The following is a 15,512-nucleotide window of genomic DNA, read 5'->3' on the forward strand; positions in this document are numbered from 1 at the left end:
CCCCCCCCCCCCCGCCCAGAGGTTAAGGAGCTTGCTCGAGGTCACGCCATGGGGACAGGATGCAGATCTGCAGAAGCAGAGCTCAGAGCCCCAGCCAGAAGCTGGGGTGGAGGAGCCTGCCGGCTGCTCCGTGCCCTGTGGGGCCCCGGGGATGTCCCCGCCCCCGGGGTGTCTGCCGCAGTGAGCCGGGCAGCTGGGGGACGTCAGTGGCGGTGGGAGCAAGGCCAGGAGGGCTGGAAGCAAATCGCTTCTCAAAATAGCTCTGATAAGCACGGCGGGAGGGCTAGCGGGGCCTCCGTCTCCCTCCTCCCTCTGTGCCTCCTCGGGGGGCCGTGTGGCCCAGGTCACACCCACTCTCCCTGAGCCTTGGGCCCAGCCTAACGGGACTCTGGTCTGTGACCGGGGAGCTGAGGCCGGGGACAGCCCGTGTGGCTCCAGGGAGGTCATGTGCACTGGGGCTGGGGAAGGGGGCGGGGTCGGAGAGGGCCGGCAGGCTCTTTGCCTTCTCTGGAGCATTTGAGCCGGTCCCGGTGGGTCTGGGGCCTCTCTTCTGGAAGCCCGCGTGTGCACAGTGCCGGTTAGGGAGACAGCTGGGCGGGCAGCAACAGCTGGAGAGTGGTGCCCTCTGGGCCCCTGGCGACAGCTCCCCTTGGGGTGCAGGGTGAGGGGAGAGGAGGAGGTAGGAGGGGTGCAGGTGCGACTCCCCCTGAGGACCCCCCAACCCCCCTCAGGCTGTGAGCGGGACCGCCTGTCCTTTGGCTTCTGTGAGACCCTCCGCCTGCTGGGCCGCTGCCAGCTGCCTGCCGTCCGCACCCAGTGCTGCCGCTCGTGCCCCCCGCCAGGCCACGGAGTCGCCTCCCGCGGCCACCAGCGCGTGGCTCGCCGCTGACCCGCTGCAGCCAGGCCGCACAGATGGACTTTCCCAGACGCACAGACCTCAGCCCCGGTGCGGGCTGCACCCCCAAGGTGCTAACCTGGCCTGCGGACGGCGGGCTGGGGACCTCTCCCCCCCCAAGAAAGGTATTTTTTTAACGGTTTGCATAACATTATTATTATTATTCATAAATAAGCACTATGGTTTCAAGCGTGCCTTGCCTTCCTCTTGGATCAGAACCCCTGCCCTCTGTCCTCCGGAACCACCACCCTTCACGTGCTCCTCAGGGAACCCACAGGGGTGCGGCTTGGCGAAGGCTGGGGTCCCGGGCCCCACACTCTGTGTGCCCGCGCCACATGTCTCCACGCCAGGAGAGACCTGTGTTTCACAGTGAATGGGTCACACCCTCCTCCCTCGAGCAGCAAGGCCCTTCTGGTCCCCGGTAGGGACTGTGCCCTGGGATGCCTGTCTCTGCTCCAGCTGTTAACCTGCACGGGGGGCGGGGGGAGGTGGGGGTCTAGGTAGGAGCAGAGGCCACATCCTTCCTGGTCCCCACTTGTCCCTTTCTGACGGTTCCCTGCTCAGACAGGCTTGGGGCGCTCCTGTCCCACCAGCTGACGGGCTCGTGCTCTGCTGCCCGTGACCGAGCACCTGGCCACCACGCCCCCACCTCCTGCCAGACGTGACACGGCGGGTGGCAGATGGGCACGAGGTGCTCGGGGGAGCGCTCTGGGTTCAAACCTGGAAGGAGGCTGAGGACCAGGCCAGCCCCTCCCCTAAGGAGTGGCCCGTGCAAGTCCCAGCCCTTCCTTCTGGCCCTAAGCCTTGGACTTGACCCTCTTACACTCCTGGAGGGTGTAGGCTCCTTCTCCACAGGGGGGACACTGAGGTTCAGGAGGCCCAGGCCCCCCACCCCATGCACACAAGGGGGCATCCCACTCAGTTCCATGGCATATACCATTCATAGCCCATAATGTGCATGGTGTGGCCTTTGGGCTGTGTGGGACTGAGGGCCACGTGCATCAGAGGCTGAAGCCACCAGCAGGTGTCTGCCCCGGGGACTGGGCCCCAGCTGCTCCCCGTTCTCCGCTCACACCTGCGCCCCTCCCACCTGAGCTCTGCTGCCCCATGGAGGTTTCTGCAGAGCCAGCCAGGCTGAGGTCACTCCAGGAAAGTGAGTCACGGGGGCTCGTGGGAGTCCCAGGAGCCTGTACTGGTGGGGCGGGGGGAGGTGCAGGGGCATCAACCTTCCTTCCTGTGTCTGCAACGGCTCTGGAGACGCCCCCGCTCTGACAGCCTCCATCTGGGCTCCTGACCCACCCTGAGCAGGGGCTGGAGGCAGGGGCGCGGCCTGGGGGTCCGGGTGGCAGCTCTACTCAGGCTGTTGCGGCCTCAGGAACGCCCAGCCTCACAGCGTCTGAGCTGGAGGCCCGCTCAGCAGGTCCTCCCCCGCTCGGTCGATAACCTCCCTGGCACCCCCTCCCCCACACCGTGGAAACACATTTGGTCTTAATCATTCTGGTGTTTTTCCGACGATGGGGGTGAGGGGATGGTGTCCCCAGTGGCAGCTGAGCGGTCAGCCCAGACAGGAGGCAAACAACCCGTGACTCAGGCGGGGCACGGCCCAGCTGTGACCGGGGGCGGGGGCGGCTCCCCGGGCCATGCCACTGACCAAGGCGTCCTGTCCCACGAGCCCCAGAGCAAACCAAGGGCAGGGACCTAAACACGGGGCTGGCAGGTCGGGGAGGCCCCCATAGGCCCTGTCACAAGTGATGGTAACCACGTTACACAAATTAGTAGTTTATTTGGCATTTTAGTAGGACTGTTCCAAAGTTTAAGTGGAAGATGGACACAGAAGCGACAGGGACATGAGGGGAAGTCACCTGCCAGCCCCCCTTCCCACCCCCCCCCGTGCCCCCCCCGCCCCCCGCCCCCCGGCCGCCCCCGGCCGGCCAGCCGCCCAGGGCACCTGTGAAGACCACGCAGCCCAAAGCCAGGTGGCCATGTGGGGGAGAATGCACACATTCAGTTTAAAAAAGGAAAATGCACTGGCTGTTCGCCTACAGTATTTCCTATATTGATACGATGGGCTAGGAACCAGCGTGGCCGCAAGGACGGGGCGCCGCCCCAGCACGAGCCCGAGGGGGGCGCCCGCGGCCCAGGGATGGGGAGCAACCTCGCGCTCACGCTTCTACACAAGTACGGGGAGCGGACGCAAAGGACTCGTATAAAATAGATGTACGTAATCTAGAAAAACCTTGATAAAAATAGTCTATAAAAATATAACTGTAGTGAAAAATATACAAAAGTATTACTGCGTTCAACCCACGAAACAAAAACATCCATGTGCAAGCTGGCAGGTGCCTCAGGGCGTCGAGGGGCTGCCCTTGGCCACGGTACGAGCCTCTGGGAGAAGCGTCCCCACAAGGTCCGGCCGGCAGGGGCCCCAGGCTGGTGCGGAGGCCTCCCGTCAGGACGCTGCCTGCCCGGAGGAGGTGGCAGGAGGGGGGTGGGCCCAGGCCCTGTGGTTCTGGAGGGCAGGCCCCATCCTGTCCCCAGTCTGGACCGGGCCAAGCTCCCCTCCTGCCCTCTGGACCCCCAAAGAGAGAACGGCATCCCTGGCCCGTTCCCCCGACCCCCCGCTTTCACTCCCTGCCACGGACGACAGCCTGGGCCCCGCCGGCCGCTCCCCGGAACCACAGCTCTGGCCACATACTGTGGACAGCCAGGCCCAACCCATGTGTCTAAAACGCATCTTTCTGGGGCAAAACAGACAATAGCAGCCTATTCCTACAAGCAGCACCATCACCCCTGGGACATCGACTTGGAAACTAGCCTGATCCTGCTGCACACCTTCACCGGGGCCCCCGGGCCGGCAGCCGCGTGGGGTGGTGTCTCCACCAGCCCTGGGGGCCCCGGTGGGGTCCGCACACAAAGACACCACCAGCCACTCCCGGAAATGACGTTGCCCACCCTGCAGACGGAGACTCGGGCTGCGTGGAGACGCCGGTGACAATGGGACGCTCCTCCTCGGGGGGGAAACCCCCCTGCAAATTACACGGCTCAGCGCTCAGGCTGCCTCCAACACGTACCAACTAAGGGCTGCTGCCAATTTCTCCAGGTGGTGCAGAAGGTCCCCGTGAAGATGTTTCTTCCCTGGTCGAGTGATTCTGGGCCAGGAGACCGTCTCACGGGTGCGCAGCAGGGACGGTCCTCGGAGGGCGAAGCAAAAGCAGACTTCCTCGGGCAGAGCCGCCTCCAGAGAGCGCCCGTTTGCAGAGCTGCCTGGGCGGCCTGAGCCCATGGCGAGGGGACCCTGGTGTCACCCAGAAGCTGCTTCACGGCCCCACTCCACCCCCTCGACCGGGGCCCCAGGGCAGGGCCTGACTCCCTTCACGGATGGTGACTTGCAGGTCTGTGCCAGGCTGGGGGCCCGCGAGCCCGGCTGGTGCCCCAGAGGGAGTGGGGGCCGTCTGGGGAGCCAGGCCATTCACTGCTGGAAGGGCCGTGCCCTGGGCCAGAGATGGGCAAGACTGGCGGCCCGCCTGCTGCGGAAGGTGTGCGAGTTTTCTAGAGGCTGTTTCTGAGCGGGGGAGGCACTTGCTTTCCCAAGGCCCCTTTTCACTAACCGGCGCCCCCACAGCAGCCAGGCTGTGGCCCAGAAGTGCGTGAAGCACAGGGCGGCTGCTCAGCCGAGGCCCTGGGCTGCACCGGGTACAGGAGCAGCGCGGCGGGGAGGGCCCGGGGCCGGTGCCCGAGAGCGCGGGCCAACGACAGGCCCGCCGACACGTGCTGTAAACAGCGTCTGGACAACGGCCAGCTGGCTCACCGGGGCGACGCAGAGCCACGGGCCACGGCACGGAGATGGCTGTAAACGGGACCGACCCCAGCGGGAGTGGAGAGGAGAGAGTGCGGTGTGGCGCTGGGTCTGCCCGGCAGACCTCCGGGGACCACGGGCGCTACATTCGGGCTTTTCGGGGGGGAGACGCCTCTGGTTACCCTCTGGCACACTTTGGTCGTGAGGCAAGAGCAGCATCGCGGGGGCGGGGCTCTCAGGTGTCCTCCTCATCGCTGACCAGCTCGCCCTTGTCGGGACTGGCGTCCCGCTCCCGCAGGAAGTCCTCCCGGATGGCCTCCAGTTCCGTCAGCTCCAGCCGGACCTTCTCCAGGTGGTAGGCTCGCCGGTTCCGGATCTGGCGCAGGGGAAACGGGTTCAGGTCCCCAAAGGAGATGCTGATCAGCTTCCTGGAAGGACACGGGGCAGGGACAGAGCGTCAGCAGAGCGGGACCCCAGAAGGGGTTACCACCTGGACGCCAGTCCTTCTGCACAGGCTGCGGGGCTGGGCCCGTGCCACCGCCTGGACGCGGGCGTGCACTTGCCGTGTTGAGGGGCAAGTGAAGTCCCATCCCTTTCTGGTTTCTGATTCCTCGTCTACAGGCCGGGATAAGTTAGTGCTGCTTCCCGGGGCCTGGGGTCACCAGAACTACCACCACACCGTGCACACAAGGACAGTGCCTGGCACTTGCCCGGTGATTGCAGGGCCAGCGAGCCTCAGCCTTCGGGACCAGCAGGAGGATGGCTCAGGAGGACTGTCCCAGGACTGACCGGGGAGGAGCCCTGGGGAAGAGCAGATACCCAGGCCCACCTGGCAGGGGCCGTCAGACCCAGCAGCTGCACGACGAGGCTCACACACAGTCTGCAGACAGGTGTGCATTTTATGGGTTTCCCACTATCCCCAGTGAAGGGACAGATTGACAAACAGTTTAAAATCAAAATAACCTGCCCACACCGCTAGCCAGTGGCTTAATAGGATCAGAATGAGGACGCTCCCCAGGGCCTGGCACCAGGCCCAACCCCGGCTCCAGCCGGCTCAGGGGCTTCTCTTCGGGCCACAGGGCCCTTGCGCACCTGCAGACGCAGGAAAGGCTGTGAGGAGGCAGCCATCGCCACACGTGGCCACCATCCCGCCTCGTGGGCGCCTTAACGTAGGGCTATTCTAGGGACATGCCCTTTGGCATTGCTGCCTTCTGAACTTCCAAACAACCACTCCTCAGACGGACTCTGGAGGACTGCCCTGCATGAGGTCAAAGGTCAGGAAGGCCAGAATCAAGTGCCAAGCACCCTGAAGTATTCCCGAACATGGGGAGACCAGGACAGGCCTGCACAGAGCCATGCCTCTGCTCAGCTCCGCTGGCTGGGGCTGCAGGGGTGTGTGAATGGAAATGCAAGCCTGGACCCAGGACCCAGGACCCAGCGCCACAGGACCAGCTCTTTTTCCTAGCTGTGGCCCCTGGGCTCCACCCACCTGAGAGCTGGCCTTCAGCCCCTCTCCAATGGGGGGCGGGGGGGGCGCAAACAGAAAGCACTAGATTAGCTATTTTCACAGACCACTCTGGTCCATGCTGTTGGCCCAGAGGGCAGAGCAGGACACGACACTGCAGCTGGTCAAGAGACGAGACGTACCCTGTGGTCAGCCCAGGCTAAATGCCCCAGGAACCTCGACTCGAGACTGCTTTAATCCTGCTGACCCTGAGTCCCTGAAACACACGGATTCGGCACCCGTGCCCTCCTTCCTCTTGGAGCCCCTGGGTTATGTGGATTTGCCTCCTTGGATCTGCCAGCCTGGGGAGCTGAGGAAAACACCAGGGTCCCCACCCAGCCACAGGGACTTCCTGAGGCCCAGGGCCAGGTGGCCGTGCCCCAGCTGCTCACAAGGTGGCGCTGCAGAGCTTGCGGGAGGCCCTGATGTGGGCCCCGTCATTGACCTTATGGAAGGTCAGCGGACGCGCTCAGCCTGCTCTCAGGCCTTACTCCCGGCTTGTCATCTGGCAAAACGGGTCGCTATTGCTGATCCATCAGCCTGCACGAAAATACCTTACAAACGGCGAAGACTTCTGGGACGCCAGGCGTGGCCTCAGCAACAAGCCCCGAGTTTGCTGCGTCCCCTCCCCAGATCCGGGGCCCAGCTCCTCCCCCAGTGCCAGCGCCCCCGGGGCCTGCAGCTTCGGGGGGGCCAGCTTACTGGGGGGCCCTGGAGGTTTCCAAGCAGGTTGTGACACATCGGTGGACAGAGGAGCCCACTTATTGAGTCATGACAAGCATTTTGTAACAAAAAGGAAATGAAAAACCTCAATATCGAACACAGACCGTTAGCAAGAGCCACAAATATTTCAACAAGTTCTGTTTCGCTTCTGTACAAATATTTCAACAAGTTCTGTTTCGCTTCTGTACGCTCTGGTACAGGCGATTCAGATTTGGAGATGAAATGGTCTCATGAGCTGCCGTCAAAAAAGTCTGGAGGCGCTGGGGGGCTCAGTCAGTTAAACGACCGACTCAGGTCATGATCTGGCAGTTCATGAGTTCGAGCCCCTCGTTGGGCTCTGCACTGACTCTCTGTGGTGCCTGCTTCGGATTCCTTCTCTCTTTCTCTGCCCCTCCTCCTGCTCACACTCCATCAAAAATAATTTAATTTTTAAAATGTTTTTTATTTATTTTTGAGAGACGGAGAGAGAGGGAGACACAGAATCCAAAGCAGGCTCCAGCCTCTGAATGAGCTGTCAGCACAGAGCCCCACCAACTGTGAGGTCATGATCTGAGCCGAAGTCGGACGCCTGACTGAGCCACCCAGGCGCCCCTCAAAAATAATTAAAAAAAAAATTCTGAAAACGTAAGCTGCAGACACAGCGGAAAGACTGGTGGTTTTCACGTGGGTGGACCAGCCTGACGCGAGAACGCGGTCACGTGCAGGGAGAGGTGGCCCCCGCGCCATGTGGGGCAGCCATGAACTCCCCCCTGCCCCGGGGCCAGCAGCTCAGCGTCCCCCAAGCTCCATTTCCGTCCCACGCTCTAGTCTGCCCCTCGCCCCCGGGCCCAGTCTCCTCCCCGAGGCCGGCCCTCCTGTCTTCCGGACACTCGGGGGACCCGTCCTGCTCCGCCCTCTCACCTCCGCTCCTCAGCGTCCCTCTGCCCAAGACCTCCTCTCCTTGGGCGCCCCCAGCCATGCTCTCCCCACCTTTCCCCTGCACTTGCCCTGTCTGGGCCCCCCCCCCACGGCAGCTCCAAGCCAGCCACGCCATGGTCTCCCTCAGGCTGTTCCCGTGAGGGGGTGTCCGTCCCAGGGCACCCTCCGTGCCCCCCACGCCCCACACATTCGGTAAACGCTCACTGGACAAACAAGAATGCTGCTTTGCTGCCGGGACTGATGTTAATGGAGAAAAGATAGACTGTCCTCTGTCCTCACTCCCCTGTTGCTGGAGGCCACCTGGTGTCCCCAGCCTGTCCCCACGGGTTCCCGGGAAGCACAGGCCAGCGCGCCCAGCCCGGCCGCACCTGGCGTCGAGGACCGTGCGTGAGAAGTAGCGGAGATACTTGAAGATGGACATGGCGTCCTGCAGCTTCAGGATCTCCTCCTCCTTGTACTTGAAAAGGGCCAGCGCAAAGCGGAAAATGACCTGTGACAGGACGCAGATGCCATGAGCAGGGACGCACCTCGGCCCTGGTGCCCATGTGGCCGCCCCCCGGGACCCCGCGGGGCCCCTCAGGCACCGGCCACCACACTGCCCAGCTGCCCCGGGAGCACAGCCACCTTTGGTCCCTCGTAGAGGAACGAGTCCCAGATCTTGAAGAGCACGTCACTCACGACGCTGTCCACAAACACCACCAGAAACCAGTTGAACGTGATGAGGGTGTAGTCGACCTTGTGCTGCTCCAGGTGGCTGTGCAGACGGGGAAGCTTCTCGCTCAGGAGGTCTCTGAACACCCGCTGGTCCACCTGGGGGGTGGGGCAAAGGGGAGGGGTGGGTGCGCTCAGGCACGAGCCCGCCGCCTGACTGCGCACATGGGACCCGGCTCCACAGGGGCACCCGGCCCGGAACCCACTGGTGCGCCAGCGCCCAGCACGCAGGCGGCCGTCCCGCAGATGTCACAGGGCTCACGGAAGCATCGCCCGTGCCTCCCAGCCACCGCCACTCCAGGACACCTGCGCAGACACAGACCCCCGCAGGGCAGGCGACCCCCACCTGACAGGCCCGGGGGGTGCTCCCCTGGGGGTGTTTCCCCGGAAGCCCCCCTCCTTTCAGGGGGCAGGGTCAGCATCACCCCTGAAGGTAGCAACAGCCCCAGGACGGCAAGTGCCTTGGCCTGGGCTCAGGCCAGTGCCGGCTGCCTTCGGGGGCTGGAGGTGGGCGAGGGACGGCAGTGGACCCCAAGAGGAGTGACCCCAGGACAAGTGACCCCAGGACGAGTGCCCGTGAGACGAGTAACGGCAACGGATTCCTTCCGCCGGAGGAAGAGCGTTGGGCTGAAGAGGAAGGGCAACAGGCCACCCCCAGGCGGGAGCAGGGCCCTGTACCCGTCGGGTGGCAGGCGCGCGGCCGGGCGTGGACCAGCTGGCGAGCGAGCCCCGCCGGCTCTGGAAGGCGTGTAGGGCCGCGGTCGGCACCCGTTGGGACCTGGTGCACAGCGTGCTCGGAGGAGGGACTGACAGAAAGGCCGCGAGTGCCCCGCAGGGTGCTGCGGGGCGGGGTGGGGGGAGCATAAGCCACCCCCGTTTCAGAGCGGCCTACACGGTGCCCCTCGTAGGACGCATACGGTCCACACACTCCCGCAACAGGAAACGGCAGCCACCAAATGGGGCGGTGATGCCAACCAGCCAGGACACGTCACGCCCCCAACATCAATACCTAAACGGATGTGGGGAGAGCACAAGGAAGCACGCCGAAGTGCCAGCTGCGGCCTCCCGCTGCTGGGAAGACCGTGCTTTTCCGCCTCTTCTGGCCATCTTCCTGGGTCACCTTGCAAGATTCTGCGACAGTTACAGTCGGGAAGAAAGTCTCCTGACGGCTTGCGTTACCCTCTGGGAGGGCGTGAGGCAGATTTATCTTAATTCCACACACTTGAAACGGGTTTTTCCCTTCTGCCCAATATAACTGAGTTTTTACAATTCTAAACATTATGACAAACTCTTAAAGCATTGTCCGAGTTCAACTTCAAGCACTCCATGTGAGGGGGGTCTGATGGTCATCTTACAGATGGGGAAACTGAGGCGCAGGGCTGCTGAGTCACGTGGCCAAGCTCCATGGCTCATAGGCAGGAGGGCCTGGCCCAAAGGAACGGAGACGTTCCTGCTTCTGGAACAGTCGTCTGAGGGTCGGAGTCAGTGCAGCTGTTGGCTCCCAGGCGTCCGTGATACACAGAACTTGATCTACTGACCCTTCTCCCCTCCTGGACAGTGACTACTGCCTGTTTGCACCGCGCCTCACTTCCTAGTTCATACTCTACTCTGGCAAAAATAGCCTCTTGGTCACTTAGTGAAGCGAAGCGGTCACGGAGGGACCAGATGAACCTTTCCTGGGACCGCGGGGCCCAGAGCCCAGCCCCGAGGTCCTCCCTGGCCTTCCAGGGGGAGTGGACAGGAGTGCAGCCCCAGCCCGGGCCCTCAGAGGTGGCTCCTTGGCCAAGGTGCTTAGAGTCTCTGACCCCACTGCTCTCCCCCAAGGAGGAGGGGACTGATGCCTGCACCCAGGACGGCTCTGCGCAGACGAGGGAGGGAGGGGCACCGAGTGTCTGCTTCCTGCCATGGCCAGAGAGTCCACACGTGCTCATGCTTGCCGTGCCGGGCAGGTGGCAGCGACCAGAAGCTACGTGCAGGGATGTAGGGGGCGAGCAGTGAGGGGAGGCCGGCTGGTGGGCGAGCGGGTGCAGAGGGCAGGCAGTGACCAAGGCCATGAGGAGGAGCTGTCTTGCAGACGTGCAAATCCAACCAGGCAGACAGAACCCACTCCAAGTATTCACAACAGAGGAGCCGAGGGACTTCACCCAGGAAGAGGGGCACACGGTGACAGGAAAGCGGAGAAGCCAGGCGGCAGGCTGTAGCCCAGAGGCAAGGGCAGGAAGTCCCCCCAGACAGGAGCAGGGAGGTCCCTGTGTGGAGGGCTGTGTGGGGGGCTCCACGGTGGAGCCAGAGCCGCTAACAGGCAGTGCCCGTGATGGCGGAGGAGGGAGGGAGACTACCTGCCCTCCATCCTGCTGCCCCTCCCCCGCCCTGCAGGTGCTGCTGCTGCTGCTGCTGCTGCTGCGGGTGCAGGGTAGGTGTGGGGTGGGCGTGAAGGTCAGGCCCAAGAGCAGGGCGGCCAGTTGGGGAGCGGGGACAGCAGCCCCAGGCCAGGGGAGGGCCCCGGAGAGGGGCCCGGGGGCCGCTCTGGAGCCAGAACCGCCCTGCGCTGACCAGCCTGGGCTCCCCCAGCCCCTCTGCCCTGAACCAACCGGCCTCAGGCCCCAGATGTTGTGAGCACGTCTCCTGCCTGGAAGGTGACCGCCGGCCCCCAGGCCTGCCCCCAGGCAAGGAGTGATCACCGCAGAGCCTACTGCAGCCCGTTCTCATGAGACAGGGTCTGTCACTAGGGTCCCACTAGCCTGGCCGAGACTTCCTGAGAAGTGCAGTCCTCTGGGGTCCTTCCCACTCAAGCTACCTTCCTACCCCTGGTCTAGGGGCTCCCCGGCCCCCTCACCCCTTCCCAGGCCCTTTGCAGGTGCCTCCCCTCTGGAATCTCTGGCTTGCCTACTCCTGCCAAGGGTTCCCCAGGCCAGAAGCTCAGTGGCCAAGGCTGTGCTGGGGAGAGAGCAGGGCAATGGGGGTGCGGGGGCAGCTGTGCTGGGGAGAGAGCAGAGCTATGGGGGGACAGCTGTGGGGGGAGAGAGCAGGGCTGTGGGGGGACAGCTGTGCGGGGGAGAGAGCAGGGCTATGGGGGTACAGCTGTCGGGGGGAGAGAGCAGGGCTATGGGGGGACTGCTGTGCCCTGAGGCGGGGTACTTTTCCCACCTGCTCTCTCGGGGGCCCAGAGTCTCCCCGTGCATCTGCCTCAGGGGTCAGCAGGCACAAGAGCCCCACCCCCACCTCCACCAAGGTGGAGTCCTGCCCGGTTCTGGCTGCTGCCCCAGGTCGCCGACCAGGGCCTTGTTTCTAGACGTACCTGGGACCCCAGCAGCGTCTTCGTGTAATAGTCACGAGGCATGAACACTTCCACTATGGTGACCAGACACCAGAAAGCATCTTCCTGCTCCAGGTACAGGAGGGCCACTGCCACCAACCTGCACACAGACAGACAGACGGCAAGGTGAGCACCCTCACCCTGCATGCTGGGACCTGGGCCGCACTCACGGCCGGCCCGGCCGCAGCCATCTCCAGTCCCCCGAAGAAGAACAAGTAACTTCCTGCACAAGCGACACCTTCGTCCTTTCCTCCTCTAAGTCCTCTCTACCCCCACCCGGGGGCTCAAAGTCACAACTCCCAGACCAGGAGTCGCGTGTGCCCTGAGGGAGGCCTAACTCAGCTCAGCCCACCTCCTGACCGCACAGTTCATAGACACGAGCCCCGAGCCCTGTGCTGGGCTCTGTGGTGACAGCAAGGAGCCTGCCTGGGATTCTCCCTCTGCCCCTCGCCCCTCTCAAAACACACACGAAGATACACAAATACCGTTTGAGACACAAAGGTACTATTCCCACCAACCCTTTCATTTGGTTTTCGTTTAAAGATGATGAAATTCTTTCCCAACAATCAACCAGCCTCATAAAAAACAAAAATGCTCAGCTCACGCAGCCAACCCTTCTGAGCACAGAAGTCCGGAGGCAAGCGGAAGGTGGCCTCCAGACACGGCTCCGAGGGCCTTTCAGAGGAGCTGCGACCACGGCGTGCGTGCCGTGGGAGAGGGTCCTAACCGTGCCGGGCTGCTCAGAAAGGAAACCCGGAGCCAGTCGCTACCGTGTCCCCAGTCAAGAGTGCCCTGTCCAATGATCCCAGGATCTGGACACAGAGCAGCAAGGGAAAAGCCCTTCCTTCGCATCTGAAATCCAAGCACCTGGATCTGCTCTGACTTGGAGCTTTGGCGCCTCCCGGGAAAGCCCAGCCCTACTCCTCGGAGGTCGGTTATGGTCGTTTTCTTCCTTGGATAAAATGACAATGGATTCACCTCGAATTCAAACCTTCAAGCGAGGGACATGGGGCGGGCGGAAGGGGAGGCCTCGGGCGGGCCTGAGCGCACGGGCCGTGGGGAGGCGGCCGCGCCAGGACGGATGAACAGGAGAGAAAGCGAGCCCACGGCACCCAAAGGCGTGGGCGGCGGGACCAGGGGTCTGCAGTCAGCACGGCCTGCAGGATGTCACTTCAAATTAACCAAGTGTCAAGAAGCTAGCCCTGGCTCACTCACAAAAGCTAGTGTTCTTCTACGGAAGTTTCGGGTTCTCAGGGGCACATACAAAATATCTGGAAGTTTGAATAAAACCAACAAAATGGTTAAAGTTAAGAGGCCCTAGGGGTGCCTGGGTGGCTCCGTCGGTTAAGCGTCCGGCTTCAGCTCAGGTCATGATCTCACAGATTGTGGGTTCAAGCCCCGTGTCGGGCTCTGTGCTGACAGCTCAGAACCCGGAGCTGCCTCGGATTCTGTGTCTCCCTCTCTCTCTGACCCTCCCTTGCTCACGCTGTCTCTCTCTGTCTCTCAAACAAAACAAAACCAAAACCACATAAATAAATAAAGTTAAGAGGCCCTAATGGTGATGGGGTGCAGGTGATGGGATGCAGGCCAAGGGTGCAACTTTCTGGAAGTTTTACTGCTGTGGAGTAGGTTCCACGGCAATGCCGAGTGAATGAGGCGTCAGTGTGCCCCCAAACAGGCTTGCCCAAGGGATCCGCTGGCCCTCAGAGGGCTGTGGCTTCTGGAAGTGTTAGACTGAGTACTCCACGTGAATCACGGTATCAAACAGAAGACTTCCTCATGCGGCGTCCTATTTTTTAACGGGGGCCTGAAGGGGCACCTGAATCTCTCATTTCCGGGCATGAGGACGCCCGTCTCACCACCGCGGGGTGGGGCTTCCTGGGAACAACCTGGGGTGAACTCTGCAGCTGGAACCTTTCTTCTCGGCACGCCACTCTGACACACATGTGCACGGCCCTTGCTGGAGGCCGGTATCTGGCACGGAGTGGGCTTGGGGCCTGGGAGTGGCCAGAATGGGGCCTGGGAGTGGCCGGAATAAACTAGAAGCATTCAAAACTCAACCCACGCACTTGGCTTTGGGGAAGATTCCTCACAAACCCACATGCCTCTTCTTCCGTGTCTCCCACTGCCCTCACATGGGCAGAGTACCACCGGATGAGCTAGGACGCACAGTGGCCACAGACAGGGCCACCAGGCACCAAGCAGCCACGGCACGCAGCCCCGTGTGGCACAGACCCCGGGGCCTCCGGGAACCTCGTCCTGCCCCAGCCGGGCTCTGAATGAGGAGCAACACTGTGGGTGGCTTTCTAGGGTCCTCCGCCTACGGAAGCAGGGACGTGCCTGAGACCCGCAGGACCATCTCGGGCAACCTCTCGATTCACCAAGATGCTGCATGAAGGCGGAACGGCCACCAGTGTCCGCTTCGTGCATCATAAATGTAAAAGTATATAAAATCATAATCGCAAGTGTAAGTAAATCGAATCTCTGGTCAAAACCTCAGTGTGAGGAACCAAAATGAAAAACGTAGCTGTTTCAGATAACGTGAGTCGGTGGTGGTGTTTTCTTAGTTCAATTCTTTTTAACTTATTAATTTTGAGAGAGAGACGGGAAGATTAGAGCAAGGGCGCGGTGGGGTGGGGCGGAGGGAGGGTCCCAAGCAGGTTCCGCGACGCTGGCCGCGGAGGGGGACGCCCACCTGTTGAGGCCCTGGCAGTAGCCGACGTCCGGGTTCCGCCAGGAGAAGGCCAGCAGGACGTTGCGGAGCTTCTGGACGCCCTCCGAGGCGGGGCTCGCGTAGTGCTTGTTGTTGGGCAGGGTCCGCAGCAGGTCCAGCTCGATCTGCTTGGAGGCCGGGTTCTGCTTCTCCAGCGCCTTCTGAAGCAGTGTCTGGAAGTACCCGGGCTCAGCGCTGCCCTTGAACTTCCGGGTGTGGAGGTCCACGCACCACTTCCACACCTTGGAGCGGTGCTCGTGCGGGATGCCCGCCCGGATCAGGCTCTTCAGCTCCGGAGAGCACACCATCTCCCTGTTCATCGTGCTCGCAAAGTAGTTTTCCCACTTGACCCCGGTGGACACTTCCTGGTTTTCCGTGAGGTAGAGCGTCTTCAGGTCCAGCGCGCGGACCTTGGCCACCAGCTTCTCCTCCTCGTCATCCTCTGGGACCGTCCTAAAGCCGTAGATATCGTACTCGCTGTTGAGAAGAACAGGAGGGAAAATAAAACGATGCAATTTCAACAAAAACACCAAGGGAACAGCAAAGAGAATCAGCCGCATGCACACAGGCCCGCGACCCAGACCCGGCACGGAGCAGGGAGGGGAGCGTACACTTCTCGGTCAACGGGGTCAGGACGGCTGGCTGTCACTCGGGGAAAAGGCAGATTAGATCTCTCCCCAATACGAGAGCAAAAGTGCGTTCTAGCTGGTTCACAGCCGCGTGCAGGAGCACAGAGGAGAAGCCAGCGTCCCTGGGAGGCCCGGCCGCGCTGACGCACACGTGTGTTCACATCACACACGGACGGACGGGAAACTTTGGTGTTTGAAAAACATCACTTTAAAAAGCAGAAAGACGTGCTTGCTTCGGGCGGCACACAGACTGAGAAAGCGAGAAGACAACGGAAATACATCTGTGTGGGTACGAGGGACGCGGCCC

At 62.3% G+C, this 15,512-nt stretch overlaps 2 protein-coding genes across 2 annotated transcripts in view; one reads left to right on the plus strand and one right to left on the minus strand.

Moving 5' to 3' along the window:
* Positions 1–1,067, plus strand: part of ADAMTS7 (ADAM metallopeptidase with thrombospondin type 1 motif 7) — a 28,303-nt gene extending 27,236 nt beyond the window's left edge. Inside the window, exon 25 of the mRNA XM_029952323.1 lies at positions 732–1,067. Within this exon, the coding sequence (XP_029808183.1) occupies positions 732–889 (158 nt within the window). The 3' untranslated portion in view covers positions 890–1,067. The remainder of the gene's footprint in view (positions 1–731) is intronic.
* A 1,591-nt stretch (positions 1,068–2,658) lies between these two features.
* Positions 2,659–15,512, minus strand: part of TBC1D2B (TBC1 domain family member 2B) — a 62,531-nt gene continuing 49,677 nt past the window's right edge. Inside the window, exons 14-18 of the mRNA XM_029952324.1 lie at positions 14,559–15,053; positions 11,846–11,963; positions 8,461–8,646; positions 8,205–8,326; positions 2,659–5,119 (exon numbers count right to left, since the gene is read on the minus strand). Coding sequence (XP_029808184.1) covers positions 4,927–5,119; positions 8,205–8,326; positions 8,461–8,646; positions 11,846–11,963; positions 14,559–15,053 — 1,114 coding nt within the window. The 3' untranslated portion in view covers positions 2,659–4,926. The remainder of the gene's footprint in view (positions 5,120–8,204; positions 8,327–8,460; positions 8,647–11,845; positions 11,964–14,558; positions 15,054–15,512) is intronic.

Source organism: Suricata suricatta, chromosome 9 (assembly GCF_006229205.1).
Source record: "Suricata suricatta isolate VVHF042 chromosome 9, meerkat_22Aug2017_6uvM2_HiC, whole genome shotgun sequence".
Taxonomy (NCBI): domain Eukaryota; kingdom Metazoa; phylum Chordata; class Mammalia; order Carnivora; family Herpestidae; genus Suricata; species Suricata suricatta.